Genomic DNA, 24,393 nt, shown 5'->3' with positions numbered 1-24,393 from the left:
AATGTTATAAACGTTTTCGTTTATCTGGAAGATGTTTATGGCATCAAAATCTAATAGTCAATTTTAGCTGAAAATCGTGGAGCATTAATTTCGCTCTGTTATGTTATCTGTGACATTTGCTCAGAACTATAGTTTTTCTTGAGTCATATTCAAAGTGGTATAAGTTACATATTGGAGTTATAATGCAAAACTTCACATAATTATAATTTGAAACACATTTCTCTCCTTTTTTGCAGGACGACATTGAGATAGGAAGCAATAATAATAATGTTATCACACGTTCTTTGAATTATAGCACAGTAAATTCAACCTATACATTCAAGCAAAATGGTACCGATGATTCAGTTTACGAATGTGTGGCTACAAGTGGTACATCTAGGGTTTCAAAAATGTACCAGGTTACTGTAAGTAAGTATATCTACACAAGTCACACTTAATTATATTGTATGCAAATTTTATATTTGCAGTGGAACCTCGATAGTACGAATCTCAAGGGAAACGCCGGAATATCGGAATGTGTATTATATAAAATACCAGTGCCTGTTAAAACGTGACTGCAAAATAATTTTATAAATAAAATAAAATAAAAACTTAGATTAACACTTTACCCAACCCACTGTACCCAAAGGGTAAAAACGGGAGCCTATTACTAAGACTCCGCTGTCCGTCTGTCTGTCCGTCTGTCACCAGGCTGTATCTCATGAACCGTGATAGCTAGAACAATTGAGATTTTCACAGATGATGTATTTTAATGTAATGTTAGTATCATGGTTTGTTAATTTTACTATACTTGCCGTACCGTACCCAATAACATACGTAATAGCTTCTAAATTAATTACTGAATATCTTCTAAATTAATTACTGAATATCTTCTAAACAGAGTTCGCTAGAATACCTCGTTCGTTTTTTTATGTTCATCCCTTGTATGTTTTCTGTGTTATCTCCTCAATAAATAAATAAAGGGACATTGATATTCTATTTTTAGTAAGTTATTAATGAAAAGCCTGGATAGGTTGAGGTTATACTGAAAATGTGAAACGTAAACGTGAAACAAAGAAAAATCAACTCTTTTTTCAATTTTTTTTGTTTAAATTTTAATGGCTTAAACTGAGTATGGTGGTCAGGACGAGGTTACACCCAGGTTTGTACTCTGAGTTAAAAAACCACACACAGTGTATAAAATAAATAAAGTGACGAAAAACAGCACATTTTCTTCCCGGTATTATTTTGGTACAGTCACCTGCAGATAAAAAGTACCCCCCCTGCATATAAATTTGTACGCAAAGGTGCTAAGCTAATAGTATTGCTAACTGTACATAATATTGTATCGCGTCGTGTTCATTTAAACGTCATAAGTACCGATTGGCAGATTTTTTGGAAATGGTAATAAAGGTTAAACTTTTAGCCGGTTGCGGTTTTTATTTAAAAATAAGTGTTCCGTTTGGCAAAACAAAGTTTTGCACGGAACACTAAACACCGTGGTCGAATATTTTTTTTTAACGTTTTCTTGTATTTTTCATACAGCGATGCTCAAGTCACGGTTCAAATGGGAATACCTGAGCATCCTAGTAGCCATAATGTTGGCACTGGTACTACTGGTATTGTACCTATGCTGGAAGATAAAGAAAGAGAAGCGATTCAGAAAAGAATTGGCAGCCGCTGGCCTGCTGTACTTCAAGGAAGGGGCGCCCAAGTCGCTCAACCCAGAGCTTGGCATCGACGAACAGGCTGAGTTACTGCCTTACGACGACAAATTTGAGTTCCCAGTGGAAAAATTGATTTTGGGTAAGGAGTAGACGTCATGTTAAGACGTAACAAGATATTAAATATATGATTTTGGGTAAGGAGTAAACGCCATGTTAAGACGTAACAAGATATTAAATATATGATTTTGGGTAAGGAGTAAACGCCATGTTAAGACGTAACAAGATATTAAATATATGATTTTGGGTAAGGAGTAAACGCCATGTTAAGACGTAACAAGATATTAAATATATGATTTTGGGTAAGGAGTAGATATCATGTTAAGATGTAACAAGATATCAAATATTTGATTTTGGGTAAGGATTAGACGTCATGTTAAGACGTAACAAGATATTAAATATTTAATTTTGGGTAAGGAGTAGGCGTCATGTTAAGACGTAACAAGATATCAAATATTTGATTTTGAATAGAATAGAATAGAATAGTTTATTTGCGTAAAAAAGGGTATAAATGGTTTGGGTAAGGAGTAGACGTCATGTTAAGACGTAACAAGACATCAAATATTTCATTTTGGGTAAGGATTAGACGTCATGTTAAGACGTAACAAGATATTAAATATTTGATACCTACTAATCAAATTCACCATCCTCAACATTTTGCAATCTATTGTTGGTCTTTTTATACCTACACAAGCAAAAACTTAGGAACGTACTCACATATTAATTAAAAGCAGTTAGTAAACACATAAGACTTACAACATCCGTACGCAATGCTGTCGGCTGAGAATACGTTTGTGCCATATCCATTTTTGAGCAAAATCGATTTTTAATTATTCCTAAGATAACAAAAAATATGCTATAATTGACAGTAATCGGTTTTTTAAAAAACTTATTTTTCAAAAATCTTGTGCCATATCTGCATATTACTACTTATAGGAAAATTTATACTCTGTTAACGGAAAATTATCACAAGTGTGACATATCCAAAACTTCTGTGTCATGTCATTGTACGTTTAAGATTTACTCATCAAAACGGATATGGCAATAATAAAAATGCTTTTATTTCATGATTACTACGTTACTATATTCAAAATATTTGTATGGTACTATAAATAGTAAACATATGTGTCTAAATGATAAATGCGTTCAATATTTACTAAATGTAAAACTTTTCGAAGAATATTTTTTTTCTTCTTTTCGCTCTCCTGCAAACTAAAGTAAATGGCGTAGGGCACAAACGTATCTCACCCGACGTTGTGTAGACCTATCTAGCTTTCTATGTCCCTGCGTCCATTATAGTTCAAGTATATATTTAGAACCAATTTACTTATATTGACGAAAATTAGCCAATCAAATTTAAATCTTGTGAACTATACGTGCTTTTATTTTATAGGACCCCAGTTAGGTGCAGGCGCATTCGGTGTGGTATACAAGGCGGATGCGCGCGGCATTATCAACGCGGAAGACAGTACCACTGTCGCGGTGAAAATGGTTAAGAAAACTGCCGACAATATCTACATCAAGGCACTCGCTTCCGAACTCAAAATTATGGTGCACCTGGGGAAGCATATCAACATTGTCAATTTGTTGGGCGCGTGCACCAAAAATGTTGGAAAACGTAAGTTGCAGAGGTACATACATTAGGTACTTGCAAATTTTGAAGTGAGTTCTTCTTCAGCGCCGCTGTGCACTTTTTGTGCACTCGCGACAGGTGACGTGACCGACATCAAGGACAATAGAAGAGACTCTCTTCTATTGTCCTCGCCGACATATTGAAAATTCGTAAGCCGGACACGTGACCTGATCGAAATTATGGATGGAAGTAGATTTTTATGTGAGATAATCTTTTTAATGTTAAATAATTGTAAAAGTTCTGAAGTGTTAAATTTTTAATGTAATATGAATTGTTATGTTTGTGTACGATAGCGCAATAAATGAATATATTGTTGAAGTGATTGATATTTTGGAATGGTTAGGGAATAATTTTGCACGAATTGCTTTAATGATCAGTATAAAAGTACTATAATTTATGTAGTAAAATACAATATTCAAGTTTTCACTTCTGCCGGCACTCCCGGAGTGCAATCCGTTGTTTTATTCACGCTAGTTGAGATTAAAGTTACTAAAAAACAAATGAACCCGGAATTTATTCTGATGTCTGTCGTATTTTCTTGGAAGTTTGGCACATTAATTTATTTAGAAATATATATTATTTATATTTTAGAAATTTATAAGCAGTAAAAATACGGTAAAATCATATTACTTCAACTTTTTTTAACCAATATTTTTTTACCAAAAGAGACTTAAAGGAACTGTTATAGGCACTTACCATCATTCGAGGCGACAGGTATAGGTATTTAGTTTTATAGTTAGGTACATTGTACTTGTACCTAGTTGAGATTGGAAAAAGATTCTTTTTTGTTTTCTATCTCATTTATTTTATCGAACCATGTACCTACTTTGTTTTAAACAAAGACTAGTTAAAAAAATAACGAAAAAATGCCTCTGCTGTACCCGGAAGTTTGGAATAGTGAAGCTTAATTTCCGGTGCGATTGAGAAGTATGTGATACGAGTAGATAAACTTGCCTGAACTGGTACCTATTCAGATTCTTAAAATGTGTTATGGTTGTTATGAATAAGTTATTACTAGCTGCACATGGTGCCCGCAGCAATAAATACGCAAGATTGAGATGTGCTGACGTGTGATGACAAAAACTGTTTTTTTTCACGTCTACGAATATCAACGCCTCTTAGAAAAACATGATCATATAAGGAGATTTTTCACCTTCTGGCTCAGGGAACCGCCTTAAATTGAGATCAATTTATGACTTTGAATCGGTCTCTTCGGAGTTCCGTACGGCCCTTAATTAATTTAGGAATTGGACAGATTCGTGGACATCCATATCAAATATAAGCAAATTTTCAAAATCGCGTACACACTGTGTATCTGTGTGAATCGTGTACACGACTTGGACTCTGTGTACACGACTTCATTCTGTTAGTTGACGAAATATAATTTGCGCCAATTCACTACACAAGTTGTTCAAGAAACTGCCGGCCTAGCCAAGGTGACAATCGCTATCGCTTCGACAACGAAACGCTTTGTGTCTCTCTATCACTCTTCCATATTAGTGCGACAGTGACAGTTGCGTTGAGATCGCTACGGAGCGTTAGCGATTAGCGTGTTGGCTACGCGGCCTGGTAAATTATTTATCGACAACTGAACCATTTTGCGTGCACTTAAGTAATATCCCCAATGAACATCCAAAGTCCAACTTACCTTTTTATGACTATGTAAGGTGAGCTGATCGTGATCGTGGAGTTCTGCAAGTTCGGAAACATCCACAACTACATGCAGCGGCACCGGGACGTGTTCATCGACCAGCTCACTGACAACAAGGAGAAGGCTCAGGGCAACGTCAACCGCGCCTTCTCCTGCAGCGGGGGCGACAGCGGGTATGATATGATATTATAATGTTATGTTTTCACTTTGTTAGCAGCGGAGTCCGCGGCACGCGAAGTACTCCGCGTTAGAATCAGCTTATTGACTTGCCTGTAGCTATTGAGACGGCAGGGCCCTGGGGCTCAGCGGCTCGCGCCTTCTTTAAAGAATTAGGGCGTCGTTTGCGCGAGTGGGGCTGCGGTCCTCGCTTTGGGTCGTATCTGGTCCAGCAGGTTTCCATTGCAGTGCAGCGGGGAAACCCAGCAGGAATAATGGGGAACTTTGAGCCGAAAAAATCGGGAAACAATTGAAATAAAAAAACAGTCATATCAATCGGGACGATGGTTTTAGGATCTCAACCACATGGAAGTCAGTCATTAGCAAATGTAAGCGAAAACGAATATCGCCGGTTGAAAACCAATAATAGTGAGTGTTGTTTGTCGACCGAGTGACATCCCTAGTGTACAAAACGTTCAATTTGATAAACAAGAGCAAGTGCGGCTAGTTCGTAAAACTCGCGCAGATAGAAGATGTTGATGTCAACTTTAGTCAGTCTTCTCTTCTCCGAGACCACGGGTACAATGTCGTCCTCGAAACGTCGGAGGTATTTTTAAAATTTAACTTTACGCGATAAAGTCCCGTTTTTGTAAATACATATATGTACCTAATGTCTAATTATCTGTCGACCTATGTCGTAAATATTGTTTTATTTTCCTTTGGTTCAGCATCATCAAATAACACTATAGTTAGGCAAGAGCCGTTTGTCAGTAGAGCATAGGCAGAGATAATGAGAGTCCTTTATTATGCTACTCGAAATTTAAAAAATCGAAGAGAAGCGGTCGTCCTCTTTCTTCTTAAGATTGGGTATCTCTATTCTATCTCTGCTTCCTTGTAATCCGGATAATGCATAATTTTGATGATTTTTTTCCTTTACTGAAAATACGATGTAAATTCCAACAATTTCCTGCACAATACAAATGACATAATAGGTAGTGACTAATTATTAGATAAGAGTTATAAACTAGGACGTAGGAAGGAAGGAAGCTTTGCTAGATAAAGTTTAATATTAACTTTATATTTATAGTGTGGAGGCTTGAACAAAAACAGCAGGAAAGAAAACACCTGTAGTATTAAAATCGACGTCAACGCTTTTAATTGGTACATTTGATACCTACTTCCAGTACGAGATTCGGATTTAGACGTTTCCAAAATCCGGTATCACAAGGTATCAGTGGCGTAACTAGGGGGGGGGGGGGGCAGAGGGCGCAAGTGCTCCGGGCGCCATCCAAAGGGTAGGAGGGGGGGGGGGGGGCAAAATGGGCAAAAGGCAACACCAGGGAAACTTTTGTCAGTCGTCAGGGGGCGCAAATTTGGTGACTGCCCCGGGCGCCATATCCTCTAGCTACGCCCCTGCAAGGTATGCAGGATGATTTGTTTCATTTTCGATTCGGGTTTCTATAGAGATAACTTTTCCTAGTCGTGTAACCATTTATTTTAACTAGAAAAATCTCTATTTGTTTTCTGAGCAGTATAAAAACGTTTTAATTAAAGTTCTTCTCTTTATTGGGGTAAGCTTCCGTATTTTCGTTGGTAGAGAGGTGGGTTAGCACCAGGCAGTTTTCATTGATTTCAAGATTTTCAAGCATTGCCAGATCGTTAGTAGGTAGACGGTTCTGCTAAATACAAGAAATTGTTTAAAATTGTATAAGGTTCGGTTAATACTTAGGATTGTCTCAACTAATTAAGCTTAGTTTTCTTTCTAAGATATTCCCACCATTAAGTTTTTGTACGTCATTTACGAGTACATTCGTCTTTCCTGCGGTAAAACTGAAAATATTAATGCGGTAAAAATTTAGGTAACTGGTTAAAAATACCTAGGAAATGAAAGCCAAAATAAAGTATTCGATATTTAATTAATTGCATTAACGGTGCTAACGCGATTTTGATGTCGGGTAGTTTAGTGTTGTTTACTAATATCTCAATTGACATTTTGCTGGGACGTCAGTCTTCCGTGACCACAGCTAGTGCAACCTAGCTAAAACGTCGGAAAAAAGGTAAAATAATGAAATTTAATCGCGTTAGACCGGTTAATGACATTAATTATGTGTACAAAACGCGAGAGTTTTAAGGTGTTATATTCGATATTTGATATATAAAACTGTATTATTTAATTGAAATTAATTTAATTTATGTTTTTGTTTTAGTATGACTTCGGATTGTTTGAATACGAATCAGACACAACAAACAGACCACACGTTCCTTAACACTGCTGCCAGTAATCGCTCAGGAAGACTAGGTAATATATAATTATTTATACGTTTATAATTATATTTCTACACGCATTAGTTATAGTTAGTTAATAGCATAATTGGACTAGGACAAATTGCCAAATTGCAAATTGGACTGCGAAATCTCTTGGACATTTCGCAGTTTGTCCTATTACGATTGTGCTAATTAAAGGTCCCTGTTTCATATCCACACCATTTGACATTTGGGGACCGCGAGGAACCGCAGCCATCTTGGAAAATGTGTGCCTTCCTGGAAAAATTCGTATTTTACTCTGAATTTACGTATTATATGAATATATGGTGTAAGCCAACATTCAAGCTTATTAAATTCTACACAAAAAGTCCTACATACCTTTGCGAAAATTTTTAATATTCTTGTAGAAAATACTTGCTGAATGCAGATTGTGCGCTTATACTTTTCCAGGGGACATTCTCTTGATATGAAACTTGGATGAATAGGGATTCCACTTATGTCCATACATTTGTATATGATCTAATCTACCCTAATATCAACATTTTACTCGACTGCGACTTAACTAGAAATTAGGGTATGGTATAGGAAATCAGTACTGATGATTCTCTACACCCTGAAGCCCAGGATACTGGACGGATTTCTTTAACTATGTTAAGATGATTTACCTAATATTAACTGTTTTAATTATTTCTTATCAGACAAGCCTAAACCACAGTCGGAATTTGAAAAAGGTAAATTGTGAACTTGTTTAAACGGTGTAGCACCAACTTTCCTTATATTATATTCCTTTATGATATGGTGACATCATCAATGTTTATATATTCTCTTTTATAATATTATCTTCGGTTACCGCGATAGTTACTCATGAAATAAAACTATGAAAACGGATTATATCGTGTATATTGAATTTATAATACATCCCGACGTTTCGAACCCTTTACAGCGTTCGTGGTCAACGGGTGACTGAGGAAAAATTACAAAAAAAAAAATTCAATATACGCGATATAATCCGTTTTCATAGTTTTATTTCATGAGTAACTATCGCGGTAACCGAAGACAATATTATATTGCTTCATTATTACAACAAAATCGATTGTATAATAACATTCAAATTCCAAACATCTGAAAAACAAAAAAAATTGTTTTGATCTCTATTCTAATATCAGTCGAGATGACGTTTTATTCTAAATGAAGTATTAAGTATGACAAGTATCGCAAGTTACTTGATATCGAATGATATGGCAGTTGGCGCCGACTCTAGTTTGTCTCTGAATTAAAGAAAAGCTACGGTTGCTTAGCATGCATAAAATAAAAATGAAATCCACAGATAAACACGAAACTTTTACAATTTGCTGTCCGCCTGTCTGTTACTCTACTTACTCTGTTTTCTTTTCCGATTTGTTCAATTTCCGTGAAAAGGAGCTATGAATTATTAAATTATCGGCATTCAGTATCGGAGTCGGGCTACGTGCAGCCAGAGTGGCGGTCGAACTACGAGAGCGACTACGTGTACGAGGGGCGCAAGCCGCGGCCGCTTACTTCGCGCGACCTCCTGGCCTGGGCCTTCCAGATCGCGAGGGGCATGGAGTACCTTGCTAACATGAAAGTGAGTTTCAAACCTTGTTTAGTACTAGTAGTAATCACTTTATTGTACACAACACAGGTTTACAAAAATAAATTACAGTAATGGAAGTACAAAGGCGAACTTATCCCTATAAGGGATCTCTTCCAGCTAACCTTCGAGTAGTTTATTGTTTACTTTACACTGTCATACCTACTGCTTAGTAAATAATCACCTGCCTATTTAAATATATAAAAAAAAACATTTATTTCGGACAATTCGGAATCCATATATCACATATAAGATGATATATTATATTATGCATGTAGAAGTTTTACTTCGCACTTAAACTATCGTGAGACATATTTCAAAATATTTATCAGTCCGGTTTTTACTCACGGTGGACGACGTACAACCGCCGCGGACACTCGTGCCTGAGGATGGATTCCCAAAGAATCCGAAACATGTCATAATAGTGAGTAAAACCCGTACTGATAAATATTTTGAAGTTTTACTTCGCTCAAAAGTTACGTTTCTTTATTGTTTTTTTTTCTCTCAGTGCACCCACCTTGACGCGTTTCTGTTTAGCCCTATGGTTGACTGGTAGAGAATGCCTATAATGGCATTAAGTCCGCCTGTTGTACACTTTTTATGTGCAATAAAGTTTAAAATAAATAAATAAGATACAATCTTATATACATTAAAACTATAGTACTAAATTACATTAAAATATTAAAATTAAAATTCAATCAACTCAATCATCTTAAATTTAACATGAACATATTAAATTTATTTCAACAATAAGCAACATTGATCATCTATACCTTGGCAATGAGCATATAATTCTAGAAGATATTTTGTCGTTTTCAATCATGAAAAAGGTTCAGAATAATAAACACTATCTTTTATTGTAACGACCTCTGCCGTAATGTTTCTCGTAAAACGCGTAGAACAATTTCAATGTTTTATTCAACACTGAATTATACTGTTAGGACCTCTTAAGAATTTATTAGCACTTTTTAAGCCCACTTTCAAATGTCTCAGGCAGATAAATGTTTACTTACATTGATAGGTAGGTATACAGTTATACACACACGTGTCGTAGTCAAACCCTTAATTTCCGACGCTGCTAGGTTTAACTAGTTAAATCTCATATTTGACGAGTGGTCTCAGGCAAAGCCTAAATGCAACTCAATTTTAAGTAATCAACTTGGGCAGTCAAACCCAAGAAAATAAAAAGCTTGAATCGGGATTTTGTGAGCCGTTATTAGTTTCAGAGGACACATTAGGTTTAAACTTAAGGTAAGGTACCGATGAAAGATGAAATGATGATGAGTGTTTCGTAACATTTACCGTACCTACGTAAACTAATTTGCAGATTGAAGCTCTGCCGGCCTAGCCAAGGTGACAATCGCTATCGCTTTGACAACGAAACGCTTTGTGTCTTTTTATCACTCTTCCGTATTAGTGCGACAATGACAGTTGCGTTTCGATCGCTACGGAGCGTAGGCGATTGGCATGTTGGCTACGCGGCCTGATTTGTTTTTTTTTTGTTTGTTTATGATTATGAGTCACAGAAATATAGCCGGTGGCGGCTTTCAATCGAAGTTATGCTCAGTTTAAAACGACTTGTTAAAATAACATGACATTTGCCATGAACATAAAAAAGAGGGGGACTGCCCAAGTAGAAGTCTTACCTTATTCTTAGAAATTACTAGTCAAAAGCCGAAATATGTTCAAAGCCCAAATTAATAACATATTTCGGCTTTTGACTAGTACTTTCTTAAACCACATGACCAGTGGCCAGGGGCCTTATTCAAAGCCCAAGTTAATAAGGCCACAGGCCACTGGTCATGTCTAGAATTGCCAGCGACTTGAGATTTGACTATAACATACATACAAATATCTCAGACGGATGAATGTTTACTTACGTACAATATTTATGTAGCAAATGTTATTACAGCTTGTTTGGTGGAGCTGGGATATCTAGCGCAATGTAATTGGATGCTATACATACGTATTACACGCGCATATGACGTGTATTATGTACATATATAGATGAAACCTACAAGTGTACCTATAAGTGTTGGTCAGTTTTTTAAACTTATAATTAAATGGTCAGTTTTTTAAACTTATAATTAAATCGAAACTGTTGTAGAGGCTTTTCACAGAACTCTCATTTATTACAAAAAAACCGGCCAAGTGCGAGTCGGACTCGCGTTCCAAGGGCTCCGTACATTACACAATTTAAACAATGTATTTTTTATGTGAAATGTCTTTAAAAAACCCGTAGGGGTCGGATCAAAAAGTAAGTAATTAAGTCCGACTCACGCTGGACTGCACATTTCTAATAGGTTTTCCGGTGATCTATAGGTAAAGATCTATTTTGTGTATTTTTTCAAAATTTTCGACCCATTAGTTTCGGAGATAAAGGGGGGGGGAATGTCATTTTTTGCCTATTTTCTTGAATAACTTCTAAACTATTTATTTTAAAATTATAAAAAAAATATATTTGAGATTCTCACAATGAGCTCTTTCATTTAGTATATAACACGATATAGTTTGACAAACATTATTTTTTAATTTTCTCATTTACCCCCCAAAAGTGACCCCCGTGTTTAAAATTAATATGTTTACGTTACATGTCCATCTTTGGGTCACAAACTTACATATGTGTACCAAATTTCAACTTAATTGGTCCAGTAAATTCGGAGAAAATAGGCTGTGACAGACGGACAGACAGACAGACAGACGCACGAGTGATCCTATAAGGGTTCCGTTTTTTCTTTTTGAGGTACGGAACCCTAAAAATGCATTTTCTTCATGTAGGTACAATTCATGGGTTAGGCACATCATACAATAACGCTGAATATAGCTAATGGAGTTATAAGCAATACACACAGGATTAATTATGTTTGTAATGCTTACTTTACTATATAGGTATATTTTTTAAATATACCCGTCATAAAGTCTCTAGGCAAATTCATACTTATAAATAGAATATATAACACCACTCATTGTCAGTTATAAGTTATACCGTAGCGTTTTCTAGGGCGTTATATGTATACGAAAAGCTACTAAAATAAATTGATATAAATTTAGTTTGATCCAGAAAATAACCAAATTGTAATGAAAAAATGGTACCCATAAAGTAATGTTAAAGTATGTCTGACTATTGAAGTACACGGTGTATAATGTATGTATTACATACACACATACATAAAATCTACTCCGACATGTTTACAGATTCTCCACGGGGACTTAGCTGCAAGGAACATATTACTAGCTGAAGATAACGTCGTCAAGATTTGCGATTTCGGCTTAGCTAGAAGCATTTACAAGAATGACGAATACCAGAAGAAAGAAAACGTAAGTAGTTAGTTCCCGTTCTCCTCATCTTGAGGCCAATTCTGATTCATTAATTTGTTATGGTTTTGATCTTGTTATGATACGACCTTGACAGTGCATCTCACGCGCACCAATAAGTGCGTGCGGGATGTCTAATGACACCAGTTTCAGTTCAGTTCATTCAGCGAAAAATAACTCTACAGTCCACAACGCTGTATTATTAAGGCCGGGCAAATATGTATAGGTATCATAACTGTTTTTAAAACGGTTTGAATATCGGCTAAGTGCGAGTCGGACTCGCGCACTAAGGGTTTCGTGCCTTTACGCAAAAAACGGCAAAAATCACGTTTGTTGTATGGGAGCCCCACTTGATATTTATTTTATTCTATTTTTAGCAAAGATAGATATAACTCTGTAATAGATGGATACAGTCTAAGGAAAAAACGTGCCTCGAGAATCAAGAAAATTTGATTCTCGTTCAGAGGGCGCTACTAGCTTTGGCCTACTGTCGTATAGATGGCATAGACGGTTTCGTTTGTTATTTAACAATTTTAAAGCATATCAGTGAAAGAACATGGGTCAAAATCATAAAAATAATAAATGCAAATAAAAAAAATCATTTATCCATATTTAAATACATTTTATCGTATTTTTATAAATCTTAATTTTTAGTTTTAAAGTGTGTCGACAGATGGCAGTGAATTTACTGGGGCTACAAAATTTACTATGACAGTACCGCTCTAGTATAAGTTACTCTATGGTTTTTAGTATTAGTTGTTATAGCGGCAAAAGAAATACATCATCTGTGAAAGTCAAGCCTGGTGACAGACGGACAGACACACAGCGAAGTCTTAATTAATAGGGTCCCGTTTTTACCCTTTGGGTATGAAACTCTGACAAGACAAAAACCGTAACAAAACGTGAAACTAGAATCGGGCTTTTTCACTGTCGTCATGGCAGCAAATGATGTTTGTTTCGCGTTCCTCATAAATACAAGCCAATAACGTTTTAGTATCTTTGTGTACCGGTTAATTTGATCGTGTCTAGCAGGCGATAGAGTTATTTATTGCTTAACCGCTGGTATTGTCGTGCTCGTGCTCTAAACGTGATTCAATTTTATCGCACCGCTTGTTTACGAAGGGAGTTACGACCAGCCATAACTCGAGTAAATTCATGATCACCTTGTAATAGTTGAATAAAAATTTATCTAGCGGAACTTTGGATTCAAGTAATTACACAATTTCGGCGGATCCTCTACGCGTAGGTATATCAAATAGTAAGAAAATGAGTATCGCAGATTGTGATGGACTCAGTATTAATTCTTGAGTCTTTAGCATTAAAGTTTTTATAGATGCTTTTGCTGGCACACTTAGATAATTTATTGTTTTATACCTAATTGTTTGTGTGTGCGTGTTTATGTGTGATTATTGATTTAAACTAACACGATTTTCACTCATAATTTTAAACTAACACGGGATTTAATCGCATGAGAAATCAAAAATATAATTGAGCTCATGATTATATTTATTTACCCCGCGAGGTTATCGATTTTTGCCGTTTTGAATCGTATCTCCTACTTTTGCACTACAGATATAATTATAAGACAAACGGCTATCAATTCTTCAATATTATATCTCCAGTTTTGTCTACCGGATTTTGAAAGAAATGAATGGGTTTTTATTATTTTATGATTTTTATACTTTGTCTAAAAAAAAAACACTTTTTTCGTAAGTAGGTATCTCGTTTGCTGTGTATCTTACATATACGAAATCTACATATTTAGGTTCGTCTTTGACGTCTCTAAAAACTGGTCAGAGGTTTTAATTTTAAACTAATTAGCACATAAGTTATGGCCAGAAAACCAGTTTTTTGGCCTAAAATTGTTCAACTTTGATCCTAAATGATGAACTTTGAAGATAATGAACTTTGAAGTAAATATGGGATACTATATTGCATCTCTCTTCCTCAGTAGAGGGCACTAAATATCGCAAAACACAAATTAATTTATATTTGTGATGGGAGTACTTCGGGATCCTTTACCCTTAGCAAATTGGCATAAAATGTAGAAAGTTGTGAGTTCAAACCGCCTCGGAGCTCAATAGTGCTAATGATTCTGGTTCTGGTTAGTAAATTTGCCTGCTGTGTCCATTTGCAAATTTAAGGGTTAAGATGTTCTCAACTTGCTTATTGTTACAAGATTATACTGCTGGACTTGCTGGAATAAGTGTGTAAAAAGGAAAATAAGATGTAATTAACATTTTTCAGAGCCCCTTGCCAGTGAAGTGGCTAGCCATAGAGTGCATGATGGACCGCATATTCTCGACGCAGTCGGACGTGTGGTCGTTCGGCATCGTGCTATGGGAGTTGTTTTCTCTCGCCAAGACTCCGTATCCTGAGATCAACCCACAGGACCTGCTGCAGCGGCTGCAGGAAGGGTGAGGGCTTTTGGCTTTATTTACACTAAAGGAGTGCGTAAGACGCAAGTACAGTTTTTTTTAACTTTGGGGACCTGCATGTCCCCAAAGTTAAGCATGCTAAGTTGTTGCCATATAATGTTAAGATTGGTTGCTGGTGGTTAGTGTTACTTTTTGGAGAAAACGTGACTGCGGTCTGAATCATTTTTAACCTTTCGTATGCTTAGGAGCAGATCTGCTAAATATATATTCAACTTAAAAAGTTGTCACGATTGCTATTTATATGGCAATTTGTTGACATGCGCATACGAAAGGTTAAGTTCCGTTTTTGACCACTGTCAAAAACTCTATGTCTGTGTTGGGACAATACACTTCCTGTTCCAAAATGAAACCTGTTTATTCATTAACGAAACACACAGTACTTCAGAAGTCATTCAATTAGAATTGAGTTAAAGCGAATTAGTAGGCTCTTAACAATTGTTGACTGAACAGTCTGAACAAACATTCAAATAAAACTTTGAGGAAGTAAGAGGAATTTGCACTTTCAATAATAGACTGAGTAGAAAGGGTACGAATATTTAGGTCTGCGGTTTCTCTTACGATTTGTAATTCCAAACCACAAATGATTCCCATTCCAGTAAACAGGAAAACTTCACCAATAATGTACCAAATAGGCTAACGCCATAACCTGTCTGCATTTAAGAGTCCCGGCCAAGCTCGGCCGAATTGCACCTTCCCATCCAAACGTCGTTAATTTTAAGTGGCCTTCATACCCTACAAGTGACGACACAGAAGTACCAAGGAGAGTAATTTTTATTATGTATTATATTTACAGCCATCGCCTCAGCAAGCCGCAATACGCAGATGATCGTCTTTATCGTGTGATGAGGTCGTGTTGGGATCAACGGCCCACCAAAAGACCTACCTTCACTGCACTGCAGGAGACCATCGGGTCATTCTTAGAGGATAACGTGCGTAATGTAAGTATCATATAAACTCCCTAACATATTATTAAAATAAGTATACTATCTCTTGGGAAGTCTTTTATATTTAAGGTTTAGGTTTTGTTTTTTAGCATAAGTTAGATAGCATAGGTAGCATAGGTTTTAGCATAGGTTAAATGGAATGACTGTGTTTTAATAAATTTACTACAGTGGAGTATACTATTGAATAGCAATATTTACATACATACATATAATCACGCCTATTTCCCGGAGGGGTAGGCAGAGACCACGGATTTCCACTTGCTACGATCCTGACATAACTCTTTCGCTTCCTTCACTTTCATAACATTCCTCATACACGCTCGCCGGTTTAGGGTGCTCTTGACCTGGCCTTTCTTCAGGATTTCCCCGATCTGATCAGAGAAAGTCCGCCAAGGTCTGCCCCTTCCAACTCCCGTTTCTACCTCTCCCTTATATACTCTCTTTGTTAGCCTCCTTTCACTCATTCTTTCCACGTGTCCAAACCATCTCAACATACCTTTCTCAATTTTTGTCACTACATCTTCGCTCAGTCCACACTTTTCCCTTATCACACTGTTCCTAATTCTATCTAGCAATATTTGAATGTACATATTAGGTATGTGTGTAAATCTGTGCCCGAAATTGGATCTAAAGATTTCGGTAAAAGTTTACAATAAATGGGCTTACGAAGATGATAAATAGATCTGATGATCGTCTGTATCGTGTGATGAGGTCGTGTTGGGAACAACGGCCCACCAAAAGGAGACCATCAGGTCATTCTTAGTGGATAAGAAAGATCTAACTTGTTTTCATTCCTAGAACTATAACTACTTATATTTACGCACTTGCAGAAAGCAAAAATCATGCATCAATGTAGGAAAATGGTAGGTTCGGAGGGATAATAATGACACTACCCTCCAATTCGGAAAAACTAAGCCGAATTTTAGATCACTGATGAAAACTGAACCATTCCTTAACCTTACTGCATCGCGATAAAATCGACTAATGAGCCAGGGATCATATTGATCTCTAATCTTATACCTTTAAACGAGCAATTCATGTATATATATTTTTATATTTCGGGGATCTCGGAAACGGCTCTAACGAATTCGATGAAATTTGCTATATGGGGGTTTTCGGGGGCAACAAATCGATCTAGCTTATAGGTCTTACTTCTTGGAAAACGCGCATTTTTTAGGTTTTTATATGTTTTCCGAGCAAAGCTTGGTCTCCCAGATATTAATTCTTAAAACATCATTATTGCAATGCTGAATTCCGGGTTGTTTATTCCAGCACTACGTAGAGCTGAACCAGGTGTGTGCCGAAACGAACGAGAACCGCGTCGGCGAAAACTACTTGGTGCAAGTGTGCGCGCCCGACTACAACAACCAGGTGACGCCGAGCCCCCACCACTACGCCAATGACGCCAGTGGCTTCTTCTTTGGCGTCACTCCGTCGCCGACCCCGGTGCAGTTGCAACATGGTACGTTATAGCCTTATCTACGTACGTTATTACGTATTTATTTAGAATGAGTCTAATACACTGTAGACATAAGAAGCGGACTTGATAGGGTCGATATGTACAATGTGAAATTTAAAAAAATCTCTGGGTACCACAAAACAGAACCTTGACTTGCGTTCGTAGTTATGACTAACTAGGTCACACTAAGTGCTTAGGCAGTCATTGTTTTTCAACGCCTATCAACTGAAATTAAGGGTGGAATCACATCTATCAGCATGAACCCGCTCGAATGCGGCTAAAATATGGTTTCATGCTGATAGATGTGATTCCACCTTAAATAAATAAGTACAGTCAAAAAAATTAATTTCCGACCTGGTCACAGTGACAAGCAATATGAAAGTAGCTAGAGACCTCATACTACTTTCACTGTGATAAAGTACAAAATGGGTAGGAAATTAAATTATTTGACTATATTTACGTACTAGTAATTCATTCTCCGTTTAAATATTGAACTACACGAGTCTTTGCACCTTAAGTCCCCGGCAAGCTCGGCCGGATTTCACCTTCCCATGCAAACGGAATTTCGTTCTCATTTTAAAACTACGTGTTGGATTGTAATGAAACTTTGCACATACAATGACGTGAGGTATATCTAGGTCCGAAATTAGTTTATATAGCTCTAGTATATAAAACAAACAAAAAAGAGCAAAAACAAATTTTGTATGAAAAACTTAAATTCGCTGTACTTTTTTAACTATTATATCTGAAGCTACATAAACTAATTACAGACCTAGATATACCTTATTGTATTGTAAGTACAAAGTTTCAGAGCATTCTAGCTATTATAGTCAAATAAATCCCACCAAAAACATTACATGTAAAAAGATGCCCGTCTCGCAACGCAATACTTCTACTAAAAAAAAGTTTAGAGATGTAATATGATACCCAGTCGGTTATTTTAGTGAGTGCCAGGGGGTGTCAAAACGACATCAATATTAGATATCTTTAATTTTTAATACGTTTAATGACTTGATTGTTCCATTGAGTAATATTTCGCTAATCATTAACGAGAAAGTAATATATGTGCAGGGATAGGATAACAACTAATATTTTATCCACATGTTTAGTAGCGTTTGCAATTCATATGTATTGTGTAATCTGAGCTTTTATCGTAACTAATAATTATTTCCAGCGTCAGGCATGACTAAAACAACTGTGATATCATTAGACTTATTTTTTCCTTTTAATTTTCTTTAGAAAATACGGAAAATACCGAGTTCTGAATAAGCTGCACCAATTAGGATGGGTAAATGATGTGTGACGCATGGTTGTTGACTTTGCTAAATAACTTGAAACAAATGCTGCAAGAGTTTTATAATCAATTAATATAATGAAATTAAAGCATTATCAAGCTTACTTAACAATTGATAATAAATATAACTTTTGTTTTCGATGTAATGTCTTTGAAATCATAATATTTGCCCGCTAACAAGTGATTGTGCTATCAAAAAGTAACTCAAATATAGGATAGGTTTCCCAAATTAAGATAAGTGACTAGATAACAATATAGTTAAACAAAACATAGGTATTTGTTTATCTACGACCAGTCTTACTTAACAATACGGAACCCTAAAGACAATAATACCTATTTACTAAAGTATTATATTAGTTTTATGACGAAAGAGCAGCGCAATGCAGCTTTATCTATCCAAAATGTAATTGATAGTAGAGGAGATATAGGTACCTACTTAATGCATAAGAAAAATTCTTGTCCCCGAGTTGAATCGCTGAAGTACAGTAAGCTGCATGACGTTATAATGTTTTGTGGTTTATGGTATTTGAATAGGCTAGATGACCCGTTTTATTAATGGGTCATCAGGCCAGTCGGTCTGGTTTATTTTGGATCACATGTCTACATTTGCTCTATATGGGATTCATTGCATTAATTAAAGCAATACAGAAGTCAGAAATGACAATTGTAGGTACTTTAAGCACGAAACGCTCCTTACTAAACGGTACGATCACCTGGGGCCCATTTCTCGGAAGGTATTACTAATATTATTAGTCCACGAACAGTCAAATCGTATGAGTTTCCATAGCAACACACTAATAATATTAGTCTAATATCGTTCGAGAAATGGGCCCCTGATGAAGCCGTCTTGAAGTATGGAAAACCAGAAAGTTTTAATAACCATACGTTTTAATTAATATTTACACTGTGCTGAATTTTTATGCTGAGTTTCATGAGTACCTAATTTAACAAATAAAATAACCTCTTTTAATTTTTTTTGTGTCACCATTAATACCTACATTGTTTTATGCCCCAATGACAGACCACGAAATTCTTAATAGCCAACATAAATTTCAGATGACGAGGGTTACCTAGCGATGACACCGGCATCTAACCAGAGCATATTTAGTCCTCGGATCGGCGCTACGTTCGACTTCGACGCACGGAAGCTTGACGGGCGCTCCTCCGCCGCCAGCGCGGGCTCGGAGCTGACGCCCATGCTCTCCCTCAACCACCTCAGCGCGCGCAGCGGCTCCGACTCCGACCACGAGGGCGCCGCTTCCCCCTACCTCAATATGATCCCCCGCATCGAGGAGGAAACCGATGAGGTATTTGAATTAGAAACTAAAAAGAATAACCTCAAAAACTCACAGAACAACGCTGTGACTAATCCGACGTACATCACTTTCCCATCGCTAGATAAGAAACCGATAGCTTCTAACAATTACGTTAATGTTAATGGAAATGGCCTAGTCAAGTGAAGTTTAACTCATTATTTACCATTAATGAGAACAGTAAGTAGTTTTTTTTCTTAAAGATTACATTCCGGTTGCGACAGAATTTCAGTGCAGTAAAGCTGCGCTACAATAGGTACTATCGCAATTGAAATGTAACCTTAAGAGTAATAGTGGAGGACCGCTTCTAGGTGGTCCACTTTCCTCTTAATGCAATTCCCAAGTGATGAATTGTGTAAATTTATAATCCAAATCCCACCGGCTCGGAGTAACACTTTGTATAGTCAGCGTTGAATATCGCTTTGGCCGTAACAATTTATTTGGTGCTGACTGTACTTGCTATCAGCGCCCAATTAAAAAAAGTAGATTATAGCCTAAGATGCGATCAATTCATTTCTACTCATTTGTTATTTGATTTGATTTAGACTAAACATATTTTATGTTAGTTACAGATATTGCAAGTGGGTTGCCTAATGTGTTCCTAAATGGGCTATGTACGTAATCAAAACGGGTTAAAAAATATTTTTTCTTAGCAATCTCTTAGACCGCGGGCCAGGAACAGATTTCCATGACCAATCGCCTCCCGGGCGAAAACTCGTATAGTGGTTAACGGCTATGTATGATGAACCCTCGTGAAGGTCAGCTAGTTAGTTATTTATGGTATGAATCAAATAACAGATGAGGATAGAAATTCATAAAATGGATCTACCACTAATAAAGTTTTCACTTACCTACTTGTAAATGAAAACGTCATACCAACTATTGTTTTCTATTCGTACCATTGACATGTATCTAAGGACGGGCTTTACGGGCAATAAGAATGGGGCCGGTACAGTGACAGTGTAACGCCCCAACGCGATTGGTTGATGAGTTCGCATCACGCGCGTGATTGGTCGCAAGTAGTTGTGTTAGACTGCACGATTGGCTCGAATTCGTGGCCTGTCCTTAGATATAACTGATATAAGTCAATTATTCCTACATATTGGTGGCCAGTATTTTTCTTATGGGCCGCTGTCGAATGTGCACAAGGTTTATGACTGCCTTAACAAGTTCTATCGGTAATATTGCATGTACTTAACTTTCTTTTTCTTTTTTCTTAAAAGTTGTATTCTAGAAACAAGTTTTTCTTTTTTAGCAATCTTATTTTCAGTGCCTTGACCTTTTTGTCTGCCTTTAAAGTTTTATCTAATTTCGACTTAATATATTATACAAAAATCGTATGTTTTAGGCTTATTGTACCTAACTATTTTTGTTTATGAACCAAAGTTAAATTTAATTTTGAAGGAAATATTAAATTAAATATATTAACCCGGGTTACTCACGTATATAAACATATAAATTCGATGATTACTCGGTACTCGGCGGCGGCGGCGGCAACAGGGAAGACGAGAAACTACCCTCGTATTCGGCATTATTGTCAGATGATGGGTTGCACACAACACCCACTTTATACGCGCAAGTGACCCGGTTTAATATAATTATTCATATGTCAGTGTCTCATGGAAGTTTTGTTATTAAAATTAATTTTAAAGGAACTGTATTGCAAAGTATGTACATAATTATAATTATGACTTTGTCTGCATTACTTACGCCATACTTTAAAATAAAGTACATATTTTTGTATTATTTAATAAATAGGATAATTTGAATGTAAGTACAAGGGTTTGACTTGAAATGCATGGAACAAATTGACATGCTTAGGTGCTTAAGTTTCTGAGCATGGAACTGAATTAATAATTGTTATAATGATTATAAGAACGTTAACTTCGCCGTCGTCATTACATTTCGTACCCTGAGGTCCTACCGCGAGAAACGAAATTCGATATTTTATTATCTGCTTCTCTATCGCTCCAATATGCAAGTTCGACAGAAAGGCAGAAAAAGTTTTTAGAATTTTCTATGCTGGCGGTAGGCCCTCCGATCTATGGCTCTCTTTTATTTAATTTTTATTTTCCTACATAGAGGCGTGGATATGGTCAGAATAACAGGTCATGATCATGAACTTGACCAATATCCTGCACTGTTATATTTTTATATCTCTTCTGTACAGCCAAAGTCCAACTTGCCTCCTAGAATCCATGTGTGATGCCGGTATTAATTTATAGTTTGAATCTTCTCAAATGATTTTTACGCCATTGTATCTCAGCGCGTGGCACGCGCTCAGACACAATGGCCACGAGCTCAACCACAAATGCTACGCGCTCGCACAATAGAAACAATGGCTTTTGTTTAACAGATTAGGGTCTGGCGGAAAAATCATTTGAGAAGATTCAAACTATAGTAACAAGTGAGATTAAAAATAAACAACGTCCGCTCAAACTTCAAGCGTAGCAGTACTTATTAAATGTACAATTTTTTTTTAATTTACGTTACAGATTTTCATATTTTATTATAATTAAGTTGTTATTGATATTGATAAAGCACTCTTGTTATATTTAAGGACATAGTCTAGTCGTTAGGTACAGTCAATGGTAGTCATTATTAACCAAATCCACCACGCTTATTGAAAGTAATAGTTTATTGGGCCCTTCATCTCATGCGCCATATTGGATATTAACTTCAAGCAACACCGGCTTCCGACACGTCGGAAGAGAGGAGCCCAAGCGATATCTTACCGTACAAATCGTTCTGCCATTCTGTAGGGCGAAACATGCACACAGTCGCACTTCTCACTCACTACACACAAAATGCAATCTGTAATGACGACACAAATACATAGAAAATTACGTCATACGTCAAAGACAAATCTTGCACACCTCGATCTCTTGTTGTGTACGGATGAGTCACAACACGCACCGCGCTAGTTGTGTGCATGCCATGGGCATGTGCTTCGGCAGAGGGGAAATAGTGCGAATGCCGACTCCCTTCCCGGTGTTGCTCGAAGAATATTAATAATTGTACTGTTCAACTGACAACTTTGTGATGACTTTATTATCTTTTTGTACAGTCACCATCAGATATGGGGCATTTTCTATGCAAAGGGACCTTATTGTCGATGGCGTTTACGCCGCACAGCGTCGCGCGGCATTATATTTATATCGGAGCATCGTTTATAATGGCGTAAGCGCCATCGACAATAAGGTCCCTTTTTATAGAAAATACCACATATATGGGTGCGGCCCGCGCCTCGGCGAAAATATCGGAACACGCACCCTTGGTCATTGCTCAGATATTTGTGAGGTCTGATATATCTGATGGCGACTTACTTCGTATAAGCCTTAATAGAACGTTAATTCAGCTACAATGTAATTTATTTCTCTGTGCAATGAATATGAGTCATACATTTTATATGGGTAATTTTCGTCACAGAATGGAATTACTTGAATTGTGGGTGAATTAAACTTCTTAACCCTACTTAAGATACATTTACTATTAAATTTTAAATACAACCTGTACTAATAGGGCGCCATATTATTGATGTGTTTAGGTATGTGTTTTGCGTAATTAATGTGGTATAAGGGAGGTCTAATACTGTATTTTTTTTGACAGAGCTATATTAAATTTAGAAAACCATTTACAAAATATTTTATTATATATAATACCAAGCCTGTATTTTTAAAACATTGCTACAAAATAACACGTAAAATGTTTATTTTGTCATCATGGGGAGACCGTCATAAGGCAAGAACCGTATTTATATAGTTACATACCTCAGAAACAGTCAGAAAGGAAGAGCTTTGCTCCATCTGCTGTACCGATCTTCTGTAAAGGGCTCACTGATTACCAGTCCGCCGGACGATAAGTTTTTGTTCTAACTGACATGCTGATATCGTCCGGCGGACTGATAATTAGTATAAGTGTGTACAAAACTGAGTTAGAAGCAACGAAAGAGGATGTAGACGGTCTGTTCCTAACATTGACCTTAATATTATTTATTTTTTAATAATACAATGATATATTTATGCCAATAAGGACCATCCTGTATTGTGACCACCATTCAGTGCTATAAATAATGTTCTTATAATTTAAGAGCCCAACGACGTGCTCACTAGCGCCACTGCTAAATAATTGTAATTATTTAATTTTAACGATAGATATTTAAAAAAGGGGGTCGCTAGGTACTGTATTTTGTATTTAAGTACCTTTACTACCTTACATTATAATAGTTTTTACGTTACGGCTATGGTTTCGTCAATCTATGCGTCCGAAGTTAAAACGGCCGTTTTTGGTTTGAGTTCATATATCGACGAATCCATACAAATTAGTTTGATGTATTCAAAAGGTACTTAAATACAAAATACAGGTAAAAGCGGCCCCCTTTTTTAAATATCCATCGTTAAATTTAAATATTGTCTTAGGAAAAACTAAATAAAAATATTCCATGCTGAAATTGCTGAACTCAAATAAATTTAATGTGATATTAAATTCAGTTTTATATCTATTATTTTAAAAGAACTAACCTATGTATGTAATCTAACAGCTGCACTGAAGTGCAAACTTTATTATGTACTGCCTAAAAACACATTGTCTTTCGGCCAATGAGATGAAAC

General features: G+C 36.5%; 1 protein-coding gene across 6 annotated transcripts in view; it reads left to right on the top strand.

Moving 5' to 3' along the window:
• Positions 1-24,393, top strand: part of LOC134741612 (vascular endothelial growth factor receptor 1) — a 56,138-nt gene that overhangs the window by 28,391 nt on the left and 3,354 nt on the right. For 2 of the 6 annotated variants that reach the window (XM_063674455.1, XM_063674456.1), the window contains exons 13-24: positions 237-408; positions 1,525-1,785; positions 3,097-3,321; positions 5,004-5,160; positions 7,351-7,442; positions 8,107-8,139; positions 8,860-9,014; positions 12,216-12,338; positions 14,583-14,752; positions 15,567-15,711; positions 16,990-17,179; positions 19,527-23,622. In XM_063674455.1, coding sequence (XP_063530525.1) covers positions 237-408; positions 1,525-1,785; positions 3,097-3,321; positions 5,004-5,160; positions 7,351-7,442; positions 8,107-8,139; positions 8,860-9,014; positions 12,216-12,338; positions 14,583-14,752; positions 15,567-15,711; positions 16,990-17,179; positions 19,527-19,930 — 2,127 coding nt within the window. In that variant the 3' untranslated portion in view covers positions 19,931-23,622. Of the gene's footprint in view, positions 1-236; positions 409-1,524; positions 1,786-3,096; positions 3,322-5,003; positions 5,161-7,350; positions 7,443-8,106; positions 8,140-8,859; positions 9,015-12,215; positions 12,339-14,582; positions 14,753-15,566; positions 15,712-16,989; positions 17,180-19,526; positions 23,623-24,393 lie in introns of those variants that run through there. The other 4 variants (XM_063674460.1, XM_063674461.1, XM_063674458.1 and 1 more) reach the window with 3 other exon arrangements.

This window comes from Cydia strobilella, chromosome 5, assembly GCF_947568885.1.
Source record: "Cydia strobilella chromosome 5, ilCydStro3.1, whole genome shotgun sequence".
In the NCBI taxonomy this organism is placed as follows: Eukaryota; Metazoa; Arthropoda; class Insecta; order Lepidoptera; family Tortricidae; genus Cydia; species Cydia strobilella.
Note: the sequence above shows the minus strand (reverse complement) of the source record. Positions and strands in the feature narration are given on the sequence as shown.